The sequence below is a fragment of the Antennarius striatus genome, chromosome 7 (assembly GCF_040054535.1).
Source record: "Antennarius striatus isolate MH-2024 chromosome 7, ASM4005453v1, whole genome shotgun sequence".
NCBI lineage: Eukaryota > Metazoa > Chordata > Actinopteri > Lophiiformes > Antennariidae > Antennarius > Antennarius striatus.
In genome coordinates, this window is record NC_090782.1 from 9868811 (window position 1) to 9888852 (window position 20042).

The 20042-nt window shown below is 38.7% G+C and overlaps 1 protein-coding gene across 2 annotated transcripts in view; it reads left to right on the forward strand.

The window, feature by feature from the left end:
- trabd2b (TraB domain containing 2B) overlaps positions 1-15450 on the forward strand; it is a 56046-nt gene extending 40596 nt beyond the window's left edge. The window contains exons 5-7 of one of the 2 annotated variants that reach the window (XM_068320261.1): positions 12237-12333; positions 14060-14329; positions 14735-15450. In XM_068320261.1, the coding sequence (XP_068176362.1) occupies positions 12237-12333; positions 14060-14329; positions 14735-14969 (602 nt within the window). In that variant the 3' untranslated portion in view covers positions 14970-15450. The remainder of the gene's footprint in view (positions 1-12236; positions 12334-14059; positions 14330-14734) is intronic. The other variant, XM_068320263.1, reaches the window with a different exon arrangement.
- Positions 15451-20042: the final 4592 nt, after the last annotated feature.

A 20042-nucleotide genomic window follows, 5' to 3' on the forward strand; every position in this document is an offset into this window, starting at 1 on the left:
AGACTAAGAAAATGTGAAACTGCTCTTATCGTCATGCTTATCATGTCTCCTACCATTAGTTTGTTTTCCAGTCAATGCAGAGAGACTGGATGTAAGTCGTGTCACAGATGACAAATTGAGCAGATTGAGCAAGAAAAGAAAAAACAAGCCTTAAAGGGCTCGATAAATCATTTTTAACAATCAGCTTTAACCGTGTCACTCCCATGCTATGATCACAAAGCTTCCTTTCTCTCATCCATTATTTCTGTCTTCAGTAAGCTGACTCACGCCTTTATGGTCCTGTAACTGCCATGGTGCTCCCAGATTCCCTTTGGCCGTAACCAGCCATGAAATTTTATCATCCAGTGATGCCAGGGTGAATTAAGTGATGGCCTGAAATCTGATTGAGCTCACGCTGCTCCTCAGTGGTGTCTGCAGAAGTAGCTGTGGAAGTGGTCGGGCTTGTTCTTTGACAAGAGTTCTGCTTATAGTCAGATTACAATCTGACCACAAAGAATATTTTCTGGTAATGAAGAGAAGTAAAGAGGACAGGGGGTGTGAGTGTTAATATTGTCCAGACATATTTTATATAAACACAATCTGGGGAAAACTGTCGTTTAAAGGTCAGATGTGGGCGTATAATAATGTGATCTCATAAAACTCAATCTTTATGGTTAGAAATCACATTAACACTGAAGGCAGTGGGCTCAGAGTAGGCGCATATGGCTTATTCTAGCAGATTATAAAATGGAATATTCATTTTGTGATGCTGACATTGCCAATGGTTTGTTCCTCTAAAGCTATGCATCTGTGAATGTGTCAGTGGCTGTTTTCTATTCATCGGGTTGCATTTCCACCATACAACATGTAAATATTAATTGCATCTCTAGATGCCTTTCCTTTGGACCCCTCACTTCCAGCCAGAACCAGATCTATGGTGCAGAAAGAAAACAGGGCTACGGGGAAAGAGCTGACGCGGCGCTCAGTTCATGGCCCTCTAGAGTTACTGATGCTGTAGTCTGATCCAGGAGTTTTTTTCACAGGATAATTTAGCTATACGGTGTGTGCATAAAGTAGTTCAGACGGGAAATCCATCTCTGCTAAGCCCAGCACCTTACTCCCCCTTTCCTCTTGCTGCACACCTACACCTTCCTGCAGCACGTTATGTGCAAACTCTGTTTTTTTGCTTGCAGGAGCATTTTTCTTCTAACCTGTACACATATGCAGGCACACATGTTATAAAAGGCCCCTTTTATTATCCTCACCTTCACCAACAGGTTATTAATACAAATTACGGAGGTAAAAGTCGTCCAACAGACATAATTGAATTATTAATGTTTATGGTCCACTAAAGCAATTCTGTCGACTTGAATCTTAGTTTCAGTCAGGAGGCTAATTGAGAATGCATTTTAAATAGCTGAGTTCTTATGTAATGTTTTTTCTTTGCTGTGAGCCTGGAATGCATCAGTATAACGCCATGAATCAAAATGTTTTTATTTCTATTGTAACAAGAGACAACACATAATGTTAAATAGGGCAGCTGCAGGTTATTTCACTGACGTTTCCAGCCCATGGCAGCAACTGAGCTGCATTTGCAGTAAGTGGTTAATTCTTATTATTTTTACATTTTATCATTCTGTTTTTATTTGCTGTTATAAGTATGAGCACAGTTTTTCTAACTTAATGTTGGTTTTAATAACTGCTATGCGTGTAAATAAACATAATAATAATAATTATTATTATTATTATTGTTGTTGTTGTTGTTGTTATTATTGTCATTATTATTATCAGTAGTAGTATTGTCATTAATATAGTTATTATTTTTTTATTATCATTTTATTGTTTTATTATTAAATATTTTATCACCGTCATCAAAAGTTTCATATTTTCCGGCTAATGAGTCCGGGTGTGGATGTGGGTGGGGATGAGAATGTTACTGGGTGCCTGACACAATTCCTGACTTTCCAATCTTAACTCTGACCATTCTTAGTTCTTGATCTTTGCGTTGAATGAGATCAAGAAAGATATTGCAAAATATGTGATAATAACCTAGATAAAATTTTTACTTTTGAACTTGTGACCCCATAGAGCTTTTATACTTTATGGGCTAAGGGCCGGGACCAACATTTGTCTTGGAAGATCATGGAGGCACTGCTACTTGTTTGGTTGTTAAGTATCATCTGTGCTGCTGAAAATTTCTCCCCAGTCAAAGTCATAGTTAGACATTTTTGTGGCCACTATAGATATGTTATTGCTATATGAGCTTGGTTTAGGGCCATGTCCTCTGGTAAAAATTAACAAACAAAGGCAACCATTTGTTTACACATTAGTCTTAACTACTTCATAATGTGATAATATGTTAGGCCTGTGTGTTTGACATGTACCAAAATGAGGCAAATTGCTTTCTTACTGATTGCTGATTTATTTTTGGACAAAGTCATCACATTTTTACTGGTTGTTTATTCATCTGAATTGCTTTTTAGTTTTTCATTCATCTCAGTCCTCTCACAGGAAACCACTGTGGTCAGCATTGTTTACTGTTCTCAGTGTTATGTAATGACATTAGCCTTCTGTGTGAGGCTAAGTGAACACATTACTGTTTCCCCATGGACAGAGCTGCACACAACACCAGATGATTACAGGAAAGGGAAACAAGCTGAAAGACACCTGGCCTGGAACAGAAAAAAGCCTTAATGCACTGTTTTATCTCCCAAATAGCAAAATGTGCATTTTCTAGGTAACCTCAGTCGCAATCACAAACAAACACACAGTAGTGTTTGCACACAAGTGCACACATTTATCATTTTTCATGATGTGGAGTGCTGTGAGGGACAGTGTGCTGCAGGAACTCTGGTGTGCTTCAGCAGGTTTTCATTTGCCAGCTCTCTGGCTGCTGCTGCCTCATCTTATTGAAAACATCCCATGGAATTTCCTGGAGTTGCCACGGCCTAGAAACCACTTCACACACACAAACACACACTTCCACGTGTGCTGGCGCACACTTGTGACACAAGCGTCATATGATCTTAGGTATTTATGGCCAAAAAGTGCAGTTACTGTCAAAGATACACATGTAGTGTTTGTTTGTCAGTTTGATCTGCTTCAGATCCATTGATAGAAAGTTAATTTTCCTATTTTCCTACTGCTATTTTGCTGATCCCTGCTTCGGTCCTGTGACGCCATGTCTCTTTGTCTTTTCTGTTGTCTTCATCTCTGAATAATGCAGACTATTTTATGTGACGCCGATGCCATGAACACACATACAATCATGTGTTGTACCCTGTTTGGCAGAAGGGACAGTTTTAAAGAGATGTTATTAGTGTTTCCCTATGGACATCTTTGGATTAGCACACATTGATATTTATTTTTAAATGGATTGAGGTTTGGCAAAGAAGGCCACATTATTTGCTGCAGGAGAAAATGTACACGTTGCTGTATAAGGTGTGGTTGTTGGGTCCAATACAGAGCTTCTTCTGTCCTGTTGCAATATCAATGAGAGTGAAAGTTGCAGCAGTGCTGCTCCCTCCTCTCTTTACTGACTGTCACTTACATAGAAGCAGACACATATGCTAGCCATGGAAACTATTTGGAAGACTTTTCGTCAAAGACACACATTTTTCCATTTGTTGGTATTGTTTCATATTTTACTGTGCATTAGTGGTTAATTTAATTTTATTGTTAAGCAACAGAAATAAACCAATTAAATTTAAATGTTTTTCATTTTCGCTATCATTTTATAACAGTGCAAATATAATATATTAATTATTAATTAATTATTATTAATACAGTATAAGTATTAATATAAGTATAAGTATAAGTAGTATTTTATTTTCCGGTATTTTAGGATGTGGGTTGGCTTTGAATGACAGAACTACTGGTAGTTTCATTATGAAAATTAATCAAGGCTTGATTGTGGTTTCATTAAATGTTTACATATTTGTATATTTGCCTAAAGTAATATATTGAAAGACATACATGCAATCTGAACGATGTAGTTTATGAATATGACATATAAGGCTGATTATCCAAAAATACCTAACTTATAAACCAGAATAATGAACTGGAACCAAAAGCTAATTGCGAGTCAACTTGAACTGTTAGAGAGATTTGATTTTTCTCACAGTTCCTAGATCTTATTATTTGTGGAACTATTTAAAAAGCAATCCACCACATTGATGACATTAGCAGTCATCAGTTTTAACTACTGCAGAAATACAATTAGCTCTTTGGTGGTGCTTATATCATGTTTTGAATGCTCAGGCATGAAACTGTGAGTTTACATGAAAATGTCTGGTAACTCTTAACTACAACTGCTCAAATCCTGACTGCAGCTACACTAAAATGGTCTCAGCTCATTTAGCTTGTTTGAAGATTACACACTTCATTAAACTAGAAGTGCATCTTGTAAGGCCAAAAACCGTAATGCCACATTTCATAAACATGTGAATTCTTCACTTGCTTACTTGTCTAGATTTTTTTAAACATAAATATTACCCTGAATGCACCACAGTGGAATGCAAACTGTTTTTTCTTGCCTGTATTTCTACCTGTTAGAGCAAAATACTTTTCAGCCATTATATTTATGCATTTATTTATTTTTTGTCCACACATTTAGAAATCTCAATCAACATGGAAATTATGTATGGTTCTGGAAATGACTTGTATATTTAGAAATCTGTCTCACACGCACGCACACACACACACACACACACACACACACACACACACACACACACACACACACACACACACACACACACACACACCTCATTGAGTCATGCACACAAATATATACTCTGTTAAAACCTATAAACCTACATACTCCCTCTGCTCCACAGCTGAAAGGAACAAAAACAAACAAGAAAGGCAATTTTCACCAAATTTTATTTGCTTTGCTCGGCCCGGCTCAGCTCACCTCCCTCCACATCCTTTCTTTTTACACCTTTGTATTCCTCACCATACCCCCCCACCCCCACCCCCTTTCCTCTTCTAACCCACTTTCTTCACTCTCACTCCATGGACCACCAGGGCTTTTCAGACTGCGGCGGCAAAGCTCACACAGTCTAAATATTTAAACGCGAAGAATCACTTTAAAGCTTTAAACATAGCACTACTGAGCCCACCCTCCAGCCTTTCTGACATGGACTGATGTCAGGCACACCACATGTAACAGTCAGCCTCTGGATCTGATCCCCCAGAACTCTCTTGATCTTGGTATTTGACCAGAACGTCAACCAGAACTTGGACGTTAAAAACTCTGTCAACAGCTGTCACTCATAACACCTCAGCATGGTGCAGGGAGATGAACAGACGTTGTGCTGCATGCATAGGAAATGAAGTCATTATGGAAATGAGGAATAAATGAGGGTGGTGGGAGGTTCAGAGGAAAGACTCCAGATTACCCTTATTCGTCTGCTACAAATCAAGGCTGAATTTACTATCAAGGTTTTTGTTTTTTTGTTTTTAGATTTGTGATGCTCTGTTTTCAAGGCAATGTCTTTTTTCTGAATTACAATGAGTACTTGTTTCCTCTCCCCTTTGTGAATCCAAATGCTGCTGTGTGATTCCCAGTTCCACAGAGTTGGAAATGGAAACGCACAGGAAGGTACATGGATGCTGGACTTGTTAAAATCTTTGCTGCATTACTCATATGTTGTTCAAAGAGACAGTTCAACACAGGAAAAGTCCGAGTAAAAGTTTTCCCTTACGGGTACAAATGAACATGTGTGGACCAAGTGGTTAGCACGATAACTGTATGACTTAAAAAGTGGCAAAGCTTCACCTGATAAAACCGTATGTGCAATTTCTTACTCTAATATAAATTTATTGTGTTTTGCCTGAATTGTATGTATAGTTCAATTTATATAAGTCAGTTTTTGCAGTTTATTATGTATTTATTTTTCTAATGTTAGTTTCCACACTTTGTCTTCACCTACTTTACACTTCATGCATGTAAATAATTGCTTTGTGTGTTATCTATGACATAATGCAGTAGACTAGAGTATTATAGGATGTAAGATGTAGATGTTACAAGATGACACCTGAAGATTTGCTGAACTTCTCCTACTCTACCTTACTTGTCAGTTTCAAGATATTTTACATTTTGCCATCATTGACTTAAGTGTAAACATATATTATGGCATCCAAAATGTTATTTTGGTTTTGACAGCAGTGGATATTTAATATTTTAGCATGTGTGTTAACATTTCCTTAACCGCATAAGAAAGTGTAGTTTAATAACATAAAAGTTCCCATAGGTGGTATTTGCTTAATTCATCAGACTAACACACTGTTTAATTAGTTCTTTACATTTTTATGCTGACAGCTTTGAAAAAAAAGTTAGTTTGTTTTTTTTTACCTTTTTATACTGTTTTACAAAGTGTTTCCAGGCCCATGTAATATCATCATGTTTCACTAAGTGGTGAATGTTGTCCCGTCCTAGCGCTTGAAGGACGTCCCTTTCATATCCAGAAATATTATTATGCGTTACCAACCAACCTATTTATCTGTAAATTGGTCAAAACAGGGGTTTTTTTGTGACCCTTCTTTGAAACTGTTTGTTTATTTATTGTCAACATAAAATTGAGTACAATAAGATTGGACAGTCTCTGTTTGAGGACATGTAAGCAGCAGTAAACTGACTTGTAGGCAGCGTTCTACCCCAGGTCAGAGACTGCAGGAGCACTGGAGGTGTTCTGGCAGCTCATGACGTTTGAGTTTCTTTTCATTTATAAATCTGTTTTACACCTATGCATACACTCATAAACGCATGGAGATGAGAAAAATGTTTCCACTCATCTCAGCCTGTGCACACACTCATAAAGGACCACATTTCCATTCTAATCTAAATAAGAACATGTCATTGTTACTATAAAGTGGTTTAATTTCCCCTCTGTGTTTGAGTTCTCCCTTCAATGTGTTCTTTTATTGTCTGATTTCCCCCCTCATCTTCTCATCTCTCTTTCATCCTCATCTGTTTCATGTGGGGATGCAACTGCCTGTTTGTTTACATCATGATGTAACAGCCTACCCAGCCTGCATTCGGGTTTAGCGGAGGATGAACTTCAATGCAATCCTTCTCGCCGTCTGGTCACACTCTATGTATGCAAGTTACGCTTCTCCACCTCTATCAACTCCATCAACACAGTTAACTCAACCCACCTCTACACTATTTTTACTCTTCTCCTTTGTTTCTATATTCGTTATAAATCTTTTTGTGCTTTGATTGCAGTTTACATGAGAAATAGTCTGCTTGCAAGTCTTGTGGGATTTTTTTTGTACAAGCCACTAGTTTCATCAGTTGATCCACTGCTTACACTGAGTAATTGCAAACACATTTGTTTGCTCAGACCAGAACAATAACATAAGCCTCTTCCTGTAACTTTTCTTCTATTTGGATTAATGTCAGTTTCCATTCAGCTCCTGCACAGTTACCAGCTGGTCTTTGCAGTTTGGAAGCTGCTCCGTGGGATGTAAGGATGAATGGACATAAAGTAAGGTGTGTTGAGACTGAGCTTATGATGGAGACTTGGGGAAACGGTGCTGGAGTGATAGGAGGCGCGCAGGCCTGGGCCGGGTGTAAGTAAAGAGGTGCTGACATCGCTGGAGTGGAGCCTGGCTAGTGACCAGGGAGACTTGGTGCAACACCTCCTCTGGAACACACACTAACGCGTTGTATTAATAGGAAGACATAAGTACACAAACAAAGGTTGAAAAGTGAGTCAATTTTCAAAAATACATAATATACTGGAAAACCGGAAAGATAGAGAGACAGTCCTGAGACAGGAGGCGTCCACAATAAACACAGACAGGCTGTGAAGAATCACGTCGTGTTGCTGCCCTCAATGGAAATCAGGATGGAGAGGTTTCCAAACAGTAGAGTAATTGGGTGATTAACTCTGTGCTCTGCAGCCACAGGAGGGAAACACCCTGTTAAGGTAGTGCACACACTGCAAGAAGTTGTGGTTGAAACTACTTAAAATTGAATCTAATATTTTTTCAACAAAGAAAATATTTGAAGCATATCTGCTTTATTACAGTTATACCAGCAGCGTAGTAGGGAAGACTGGCAGGTCTGATGGTATGAGGAAGTGGTTGGAGGTCACCTCACCACAAGTTCTGTCTTAGCCTGAGCCACAGATCCCTATAGCAGATTGAATACTGTGATGTACATGATGATAGAGACTGAGGCATTAGCCCAATTAAACACCAGATATCAACTAAAAGCTTGATTTGAGTGTGAAATCCAGGTGGGAAAATAATACCTAGTTATTTCTTTTTGTTGTGATTATTGTCAGAAATCAAGTCCTGATTAAGGTTCCAGAAAGATTTTGATTGTGATGAACCCTTAATACAGTATATAAACACATCCTGTCCCATGCTGTTAGTCAGTTTTTTAGCATCTAATGCAGGCTGTGATCATTTCCTAACATTACCCACGTGGACTAGGAACATTTTTTAATGTCAACAGAAAAACACATCACAGAATTGTAGATGCTGCAAAACATCTAAAAAATGAGCAACTGGCGGTCATGCAGCATAGGTGAAAAATAACAACTAGGTGTTAGAAAAAGGATCATAATTAATTAGTAACTGGACAAGTCAATTTGGATTTCCCAGAAGAGAACAGGAAATTATATATTTTGGTATTTAAATTCCAAAAATTTCGTTATTACGGATTTAAATTTTACTCATCGCACTTTTTATACAGTAAAAATCCCAAAACACATGAGATAGTTTTGTAACGACTGACATTCACACAGAGCAGCGGCATGTTTTTACAGATACAATCCACCAATGAGAGGAGGGGAGATTAGATGTCAGCTGACCAGTCATTAAGTCATGGATAATGAAGCTAACGTTTAGATCCAATCCCCTGCTTCAGAATCATCACGCAGTTTACTGACTATAAAACACACACATTGCATGCGCGCGCACGCACACACACACACATGCATTCATGCACACACACCAAACACTCTGCATTTACCACTGCTTTCACATGAGAAAACCTTTTTTAGAACTGAGGATGCTATGTTTATATGAAGTCACAAGTTACCAGAATTTGAGATATGTGGTTTCCACAATAGGAATGACAGTTTGCATGTGTGATACCCAACTCTATGTGTTCAGCTGTTTTGCAGTTTATTTTTCTCTTCTTTCAGCTGCTTTTTTGTGTGTGTGTGTGGGGGGGTGTTCTGACAAATGTTCCTGCAGTGCGTCCCTGTTTGTGTGTACAGTAGTAGATCAAGGAGTGGTGCATATTTAGTGGATCCTGTAAATTGAAAATATGGTATAATGTATGAGAAAAACTACAATTTCATCACTGAAATAAACAAATAGGCAAAAAATCACCATCAGTCTTGTGTTGCAGGTGATAGCAGAGTGGAGGATATGCAGTCAGCTAACCAAGCAGTCAGATTGACCTCACACCCTGCAGAACACACAGGAGGCTCTCCGCTTTGCCTCCAGCCTGCAGAAATTAATGAAATAGCTGCTTGACACAGATATGAGGGTGGTTGAGTCTGTCAGCATGCAGTCAGTGAATGAGCTGCTGACTTTGGCCCCCGTCTGCGGTTAGGAAAAGGGATGAAAGAACAGAGAAAAGAATGTAAGAGACAGGAGAGGATTATTCTTGGCTGTATGTTAACAGGTATTTTGACTGGATTCTAGCAGTAATTTTGTCTTATGTAATTATACTTTAAGTTTAGTATACTGACAAAGATAACATATCATCCATAGGTTCTGGAACTGTTTAAACAGACGTAGGGGGAAAATTAAGAAGTCAAGTTTTTATTTCAAGAGCTGAATATTTCTTTATTTGGTTTGGATGTTATTCAGGTCACATTTCTAAATAAATATCTATTTTTTTCCAATCCTGGAACTAATTTAAATGCTTCAATCAGCTCTACTTTGTGTGAATAACAATTTCTAAAACATTAAAAGTAGTTGGTCTCTATTGACTGTCAACATATCCTAATTTAGTGCTTTTACTGTTATTCTTTTTTACACAAATCAAATAGATTCAATATTTTGTGATTCTCCACAAAATTTTCAAATATGGCACTTTTAAGTAAAACAAGACTAGATTCAGAAATGCAGCATCAGGATGGTAACATACATATGCTGGCTGATTATAATCAGCTATCATTTGAGCAAGAATGCCAATATTTATTTATCAGCACTAAATACAATATAAAGCTGAGGCTGATTTATAAGTATCCTTACATTTTTATTAATAAATCAAAATCTGGGAAAAAATTATGCAAATTATGCAATGGATTGTCATTGTTAGAATGAGGTGTCATTGTCATGGTGAGTTTTTAAATTCATCTAATAATGTAATACTCATAAAGAAACTTGAACTATATTTTCTGATATTGACCAAATAATGATTCATTTACTGTCAGTCCAAAAATTCAAATAATATAATTCAAAAAAATATAATAGATCCTATGCTAGCCAGGATATTTAATGTGCATAATTGTGCTAAAGCAGGAATAGAAACAAACAAACACAACCACCTTCACTCAAACCGAAGTGTGTGATACCACCTGATCTCGTGCTGTTGTTTGAAGCCTTATTTCACTCCTTTCACTCAGAACTGCCTTTGAACTGGAATGCCAAGAAAGTGTAGCACCCCATGCCTCTTTCTTGACTTTCAGGAATGATCGGGAACATTATAATGATAAAATTGGCAGAGGGTGAGGAGCTGAGTAGTAGCAGAACACCCTGACAAAAACCGAGTAAGAGGCTCTAATATTGTCAACATGCTGTTACAGTAATAAGCTGTGGTAGATCCGTGTGTGTGTGTGTGTATGTGTGTGTGTGTGTGTGCGTGCGTGCGTGTGTGTGTGTGTGTGTGTGTGTGTAAATTCCTGTGTGTGTTCAAATGTTTGGATATGTAAGTTTGTGTGTATGTGTGAGCGCAAATATGATGTCAGGCTACATTACAGCTTATTGCTGAGTTGAGTGACATGCAGGATTATCGGCTGATGGGAGAAATTTAAAAAATCTTTTATCAGGACTTGGCTGGGGTCCACATGTTTGATGTCGGTCTGAAAGAATCATGCACAAGGTGAAGGAAAGAGGAAGAGGTGCGGAGGGCAGGCAGCAGGTTAGGTGCTGACAGTATGGGTTCATTACAGAGCAACAAGGACCCAGCAGAGATCTGTACCTGCTATAACACAAGTTTCACTGCCAAAAGATCTTCCCTGGTGCTACTGAATGGAGCATATCCACTGCTGGGTCCAGAGATGTACTTAAAGCATATCTGACATCCCATAATGTTATTTAAACTATTAAATATTTTCCAGAATGTTTTTATTTTTTTAAATAAAGTCTTAATGAAAACTTCTGACAAATTTGTCAAAAAATTATTACATAAATTTGTATATATGAGTTTAATTTTTTTGTATAATTTTTTGAGTGCAAAATGCAAATGTATGCGTATACAATACATGTTTAATGTATAAAATGTATACAATACATTTTAAATGTATAATGTAGGCATACTGTTATACCTACTGTATACATTAGGTTCTTCAGGGAAAAATAGTGAAACTTGTGATGTAGAAGTCTTAAAATCCTGCAAGGCCAACTGTATCAAATATGATTCACTTGGCTTTAGATGATATATTAGATCAAGATGAGTTTTTATCTCAGGATGACACACATAGAAATGTCAGTATGTTGAACACCATGTTATTAAATTTCACTCCAATGACTTTAATGATGATCCATCATCAAATAGTTTGACTCATAGCAACAAACCAGTCAAGAACAGGGGAAGCCTTTAGGAATCACACTCTGGGAACCATAAATTCTGGAACCATCCAACATTGCAAACCCCAAAAAATAGGCTTTACATCATAAATGATTACTTTGATCTGGAGCTAGAGGATCACCAATGTCTTCTGAATTCATCGTGCGATACACATGAATGTCTGTATAAAACTTCATGCTTCCAAAAATTGGTCAGACAATTGTTTCCCTTCCAACCTACAATATTACAGGATAAGTTCATATTTTTCTGGTCTATCTTTAAATATATGCTCATGGTCTATATGTCCATGAAAAGAGCTCATGTTCTGTAAGTGTAAGTGACTACATTTCCTTTAAATTGCTGTAACATCATAAACATGTGTTATTGAAACACTATCCACGTTTTATTTAGTACAAACAATAGCATGCTCAATTTGACTTGGTCATGCTTCTACTGGATCTGTCAACACTGGTTTCCTCTTCCCTGCTGTTAGGTCACTTCCTGGGGAACCACAGTGTGCTGGCCATTCTGAGGCAGGAGGGGTACGACATTGTCCATATGCCCCCCCATCAACAGGAGCCAGACACCGAGTGAGTTGCAGAGACGAAAGACACAGCAGAGCATGCGTGCACTGTTGGGATTCATCAATCAGCAGTCAGTCAGCAGTCAACAAGAAAAACGCATCTGGTTACTTGGTTTGCTTACTCCTTGATGACACAGTAATTATTTGACATGTTTGTAGATGATCATTTACATAGTTCATTTTAGGGGACTCTTGAGACTTTACAGTTCAGTTAAGAACAGCAAAAAGACAACACCTAAAAAACACAGTATGGTAATGTCAGGATGATGAAAGAAAACGTTTTAATACCCTTGGTTACCTGCAACATAGCAGATAAGTGTAGACATACATCAACAAAACCCAACTGAGTCAAAACCAACTACGCCCAGTAAATTGATCTCATTTTCTCTAGAGTGCAGCTATTTATCCTGAGCAGATTTATTGCGGTGCAATGATGATACAGTCCAAAACTCCCTCATCTTCCTCCCTCACTGGCTCCTTTTCCTTCCTTCATGTGCCTCTCGGCTCAACTGATGTTCCCAGTGGAGTTGTTTTAGCACCAGCACCATAGTCAACACAAACATACACACAAGTACATGTGTGTACATGGGGCAGTGGAGTGATGTGCAGTGCCAAGGAGTAGGGTTGCACACTCTGAAACTCCCATAGAGGTTTGGCGCCGCAAAAGCATTTCCTCAATCTAGTGTGTGTGTATTCATGTCTGCGCTTATACCATCGTTCCCTGGCATGGAGCAGCTCCCCCTCGCTTCAGGGGTCGGTCCTCAGGGAAAAGGAAAAAAAACGAAAGGGCATCACTTTTAAAGTAGTGGTGTACTTCCATCCATCCATCTATCCATCCATCCATCCATCCACTCGAGCCTCCTACTAATTCCCCTCTGCAGCTACCTTGCTCCTGCACTGTTTGCAGACTTGTTGGGTTTAGCCAGTGGTTCTGGTTTAAAAGCTGACAAGTGGATTGACTTACTGTGGTCATGAAACACTCAGGTTTGGTGCACACACACACCCAACCACAAGACCACACACTTATATGTGTGCAGCACTTAGTCTCTTTTGGTTCCTCAACACTACATGACATGACAGGTGACAAGAAAAACAGCGCAAGATGGCAAAGAGGTGTTTCTGGAGGTTTTTAGCCTCGTGCCAGATCTGTTTGTGCAAAATACTGAGTTTGTTTGCAGGACCCAAAGTTGGAGCAGAAGGGTTCGGCTCCACTGCATGCTATCTATACCAACGACCCACAGCTATCACCACCCTGACCAAGTAGGGATTGGGTCAAGAAACCATGACTCAGACTCACCCATCCTAAAACCATCATACTGTGTGGCTGAAGCAAGATTTAGTAACCTCAATGTTTGTTTTCTGGTAGCTTCTGTAGACAATGTAGTTTCTTTCTGAGGTTGTACCTTGAAACACAAAGTCAAACAGGAGCCATATTGACAGGAAAAAACAAGAGAGGAGAAAGTATGAGTAATGGTGGAGGCAAGAGGACCTTGGCAACTGTTTTGAGGAGAGGTTGGCGATTCTGGGTGGTCGGCTTTGGGCAGATGTCCATAGTATGGCCACAAGAGTTACAGTTTCCTTCTAATGTTGCATGCTGGGTAGTTCTGCCAGTCAGAACAACAGGGCATGGTGTGGTGTTGATGACCATAACTGAAAAAATGTATTTGAAAAAAACCACCATGTAGTTTTATTCAGAAAAAATGAACCTCCTTTTCTGCTTTTTCTTTCTGTTGGAGAAAACCCACAGAAGAACCTACAGTGGGGTTCAGAGAGGGGGGCTCTGACACGTCTGCCTCCAGCCGGCCAACCAGTCCACCCGAGACAGAGCTGGACGACCCAGAGAACATGCCCGGCCTCGGAGATGAGGAGCTGCCTCATATGTTGCTCCCCGACAGTCTGAGCCAACTGGAAGAATTTGGACGACACAAACGACCTCGTAAAGCCCACCGCGGCCATGGAAGACCCCGCCTCTTCAGCGACCTGTGGGTTCGCATTGGGGATAGGTGAGGTCCCTGATGTGATGCAGTCACTGAGAGGTTTCAGCTGCTTGGCAGATGTTACTCTATAAAGTAATGAAAGATGGTTTTTGGATTGAGCTGCTGGAGTATTATTTGTAGAAATGATGATGAATATTTGTATAAAAATGACAGGTATTTTATTGACTATGTCTTTAGAGTCACACAGGCAGATGTCTCAAATTACAGGTTCTGCCCAAACAGCAGACCCAAATTCTTAATAATTAGTTTAATAACTCATGAAATAATCAGGAAATTGTCACACTTGAGAAACTGGAACCTGTCAATTTCACACATTCTTTAAAAATGACATTAATTATTATTATGGCAATGTTTTTATATGATTCACTGATCATGAATTTAAGAAAAAAACAACTTTTTTCTGCGTTCCAGCACTACTCCACCACCCAATGTCAGAACAATCAATGGCTACGTGACGGTGGAGCCTCCAAGGTCTCATCAAGAGCAGCACATGAGGAGGAAGAGCTACACCCCCAAGAGTCACCCCAGTCTGTCTCCATCCCCTCCACCTCACCCCAGTTCAGCCCGGCCAGCCTTCACCCACAGCACACTCAGGATCTGCTGTATTTTAGCCTGGTTGTTATCACATGTGCTGTTCACATCCTGATCACAAAGCAGTGTGCTGAAGACAATACTGATCTCTGCATCAGAACAGTGGAATCCAACCAAAACCAGAAAATAACTGTCGGCACATCCTGGACTGACATGTGGAGCTCAACCCACAGGGAGGGATCAGCTCCAGCAAATTCAGCAAATTTATCACATCTTAAGAAGTGTGGAGTATGACATGACACAAACCAATCATGTGGATGATGTCTGAAGGCTGCAGCCTTTAAACATTCTGTCAGTATTAGGGTATGATCAAAAACAACATAGGACAATGAAGACCTGTACCTGTTTGCGGTGGATTCCTCTACCTAAAACTGTAATGCTGCATAAAATAACAGCAACATTAATAATGAGAATAGTGCACACTAATTACAGTTATAACTAACTAAAGCCCACAGTCAGATCGTACTGTGTAGGAGGTGGAGCAGTCAGTTTTGTAAATTGTGCATTTTGTTAATAAATAATTATTGTATATTTATTATTTCTAGAAGAAGAGTATATTTTCTTTTTTGTGAAAGAATAAAGTAAACGGGGAAAATTGTTGAAATGTTTCCAGATTTGTCTATCTCCAGTGAAACTGTTGATTTTTTTTTTTTTTATGACTAGGTGAGAGGAAGCATCAAACAGTCAGTCCAAAGCAGAATCCTGAAGGCAGCGATGACACACGACTCTGTTTGTTTGCTTTTTACATACAATGTGTTTTCATTGTTTGTGAAGTTAAAACATTTTACACATATACATAATCATGATAAACTCTTATAAGTTTATTACTAAAAGGAGATACTGTATCAAGTCGCGGAAGAGAAACACGCTCCACAGGTGATCTCAGTGCGCCCCCTGCTGGTCGCTACGGAAACCTGTCCTGTGACTCGTCACAGGTCCCGAGACAGACTTACTGTGACGTCACGGCCCAGTTTTCACGATGCTAATAGATATGAGTCACATACAGAGATGGATAGAGACAGACACCATTCGTGGAAACAAGGATCCTCGTTCAAAGATCCTCGTTCTGACTGTTGTTTGCTTTAGATTCATAACAGATGCGCCATGGCGAGGCCGCTGGGGTGTACCCCGCCACTGCCCGTATAGCCAACAGGGATACAGGTTCTAGCTTCACGCGGATGGATAGATGGATGGATGAGGATGGATGGAACATCTGTAATGTTTTCACTTCAGATTTTTTCAACGACAAAAATAATCATTTACCTTATTGATTCAGAAACAGCACTAAACGTCTTGACTCAAAATTCGCTCGAATAAAACCGTTTTGCAGTAAGGTTTTTTACATGACCAGTCACATCAGAAACCCTTGTTAAGATTTTTTTTTTTTAAATTGATCGTATATCGGTTTTATGCATAAGATACAAAATTAAAATGTACCCTCTCATGTGTAATACTGTGGATAAGGTTGGTTGACGGTACACGCAAGAAAATATTTCTGTAGATCTATTGATATGCATGTTATAGTTGAACACTTCAAATTAGTTCACTTTGTCATTTTTTCCTTTGCTTTGGTGAAATGTTTTAGAACAGTTCTACTGATCTTGGTACAGGTTACTAAATATTTTAGATAAATCAGAGTTATTTGTGATTATAGTCATTAGCTTCACGTTTTTAATTCAAAGCACATTCAAAGTAATATTGTGTTTTTACAACACCGGTTTGTTCGGTATATTGTACTTTCCAGTACCAAATCTTGCTTTGGGCTGCAAAAACACTCAGTCCAGCTCTGACCTATGTGCCGACCCCGTGTGGTCCAGACCAGGTTGAATACTCCCTGATAGTGTGGATGAATGCAGCTGTAACCGCTGCATATGCTGTTCCTGACAACTATACAGTATATTGTTCAGTAGTAGAAACACATCACAATGTTCTCCTTAAGACCACAAAGTGTGGATAATTTTGAGAATATCTATTCACATAATGAATTCCACTCCAAGCAATGCTCTTAAAAACAAATTGTTCTTCACATATGTGAAGGTCATCACCGAACAACTTTATATATAAATAATAACTAATAGTTTAATCAAAAGTCCAAAAGAAAAAAAAATCAACTTCAGTTCAGTGAGGTACAGAAGAAGGTATTTTTGTCTGATCTTAACAATATAACAGAATGGAATCACTTACAAAATCGCGCAGTAAAATGTGCACCACTGGAATGCGCAACAGGAGAAGAAAGAAATCAAACCTCAATTTCAAACCCACGGGTAAGAGAAGCACAAAACGAACAAGGAAGGGATTATAGGAAAAGATTTACTTAAGCAGAAACAAAATACTTGCAGTCTGTTAAACATTCAAAACAGATGTAAAAAAAAAAAAATCACTCATTCAATTAGGATACAATTTAATTCTGTCCTGCTGCTGTAATTCAAACTTCTAGCACTAAGCGGAGCCAAAGTCAAAATTAAGTTGAGCAGCTCGACGCGCTCAGAAGCCTCGTTGGAGGCCTGAGAATTGGAGCTCGGCTGAAAACCGGCAGACAGAGGAAGGTAACTGGATTCTCAGTGACTGAACGGGGAATATTCATGGAGAAACTTTTTATCGAAAATATACCATCTTAAATACTTGATTCTTTACTTTAGAAATGACTTATTGATCTAATGGGGCGTTTAAACTTAAAAGCAGTATATGTACACCTACCGTGTTAGTGTTGATAGTGTTGTATGTAGTACTGTTTCCTAAAATCACAAGAAAAACAACTTTTCGTGTCTATTCTATTATATCTAAACTTAGTTAGAAAAGTTATGCATTTTTAAATTCTTCAAGATTTCTATGTTACCTACCAGCTTACCATGGTCAGAAAATATGTTTTTTAAAAACTATTTGTTATTATATTTATTAGATTGAACTTTACAGAAACTATAAAATTTAAAAAAAAAAAAAAGAAAACAAAATTTTAATTGGTCATGTTACATTTCTGAATATAGCTTCAAAACAAGGTACTGTATAGTGTTTTCTGTCCACGAGCCATGTAATAATATAGACAGTTAGAAAATGGAAAATTATAACATTTTTAAAGTAATTTTTTTTGCATTTGTAATTCATATAGCTTTATAAAAAAAATTCACAGTGTTAGTTTTTGAATCAAAAATGTTTAAGAGAAGTAAAATGTTCATATTGGTTTTCAAAAGACCATAGCAAATAAATATACTAAACATATATTAAACCATGTCACAAATATATGAATTTGTGATGCGTTAATATTAAGCAATAAAACAACATTCTAATAAAAAAGAAATTTAAAAAAAAATTAATTCAGTGGTTGAGCTTTACTCAACACTTTTTCAAAAATATTTCATGAAAATAAAATGAAATTAACCCAACATTAAGCTAACTGCATCTGACGTATAGTATATATTTAATATTGGTATAGGTTGGTATTGCTAAACACTTTCACTACATATTATGTACAAATGATATGTTTTACATGAGCAATACATGTGATTAATATTGCTAAGTCAATTTTGTCTCACATATATTTTAAAAAAAGATACACACCAGTCAAAACTCTCCTCTTAAACAGCGAAAAAAAGCAAGTTTTTTAGAACAAACAGCTTTTTCACCCCTTAAGCCAAGACAGCACAATATTTGCCTTAGCTAGAATACCATTTTCCCTGGACTTTGAGGTGTTGTTTGAAGGAGTGGGGGCCTTGACAGGGCGCTGTGAGGGCTGACCCTCACTCTGCCGGGGACACGCTGTCAGCTGCATATAAATAAAAGATTACAGTGGAAAATCAATATCTGAGTAAACTCATTAAAAATGCCCCTCACCTTAAATGATTCCCATTTCCTTCTATTCAACCTGTTAACTCCTAGCTGTCCCTGAGCCCCACCACCCCACCCCCACGTCCACTGCCTCATCCCGGCCCTCCCACCTCTATTCCCTCTATCCTTCCTTTGCCCTGTTGCTCTCCCCCGGTGGTAATTAGTTGCACAAGTCGGTTTTTGCCCTTTGATTTGCACCGTTTCACAAATGAAGGTTAAGTTTGTTTAACCGTGCTGGATTTGCCAGTCATGTTAAAGCATATAATGTGTGGCAGGCTGTGGGGGTTCCAAGGTTAAGGCTTCCTGGGCCCAAGGAAGCCTCTGCAGTGAATCAGGCGTCAGACTCATTGACGTTACTGAGAGGAGGACTGGGAAGCTGTTAAAAATCAGCCCTGGTTAGAGGATTAAGACTCAAACTGCTGCCTTCACCCCCGAGAGGATGGTGGCAGCTCCTTGCACTGATGGCGAGGAGAAAGGATCTTAACTCCTCTCCAAGAGCTTGTATCTAGAAGATACTTCTTTTGACATTTGATATTTTGACTCCTCAACGTATATGTAGCACAGTAAACAGCTGAAGAAGAAGTGCACAATAGTGAAAGAAACACGTATTGTTGTGTTTTCACCACACATTAAGTGAAAGTCACCGGAGCCAAGGTGAACATTAATCTCCTGCAGCTGGAACTGTTGAAAGCATTTCAAGTGTATGTTGCTTTGATTGTTGAGCTTTCACACACACACACACACAAACACACACGCACACACACACACACTGATCACGGTGCACAAATCATAACACACGGAGGATTTTGTCATCACACCGCCAACACAATGCATTGCTGTCTTTTAGTTGATCAAATCTACTGTGGCAGTGCACACATGCAATAAAAGCCACCCAAGGAGCTCCGTCTGGTTGTTGTCGAAGGATGTTTTCAAAAATGTCATTTTTCAAACGCTCAATCTGTAATTGTGTGTTTCAGGGAGTGCCTGTCTACCCTAACCATGTCCTGTGTGGTGGATGTTGCCACATATTTTTGCTGAAAGCTTTGATTCTCTGTCTAGCCTGGAGAAACCATAAAGCTTTGGGAAAACAAAAGTGTGTTTAGCCCTGGGGAAGATAGCTCTTCCCCCTTTAGATAAACCTGCTGATAGTAAGAGGCAAAGCCATGCTGTTTAGTGAGCTCTGCTAACTTGAAGCTCATCTGTGTTTGTGTTGGTTGAGACATTGCTGTCTCTTATTGTCCGGATCCCCTTGAAGATGTGTGTCTATGGGCCATTGGATTGAGCCCTGTGGCCTTGTAGAGCTATA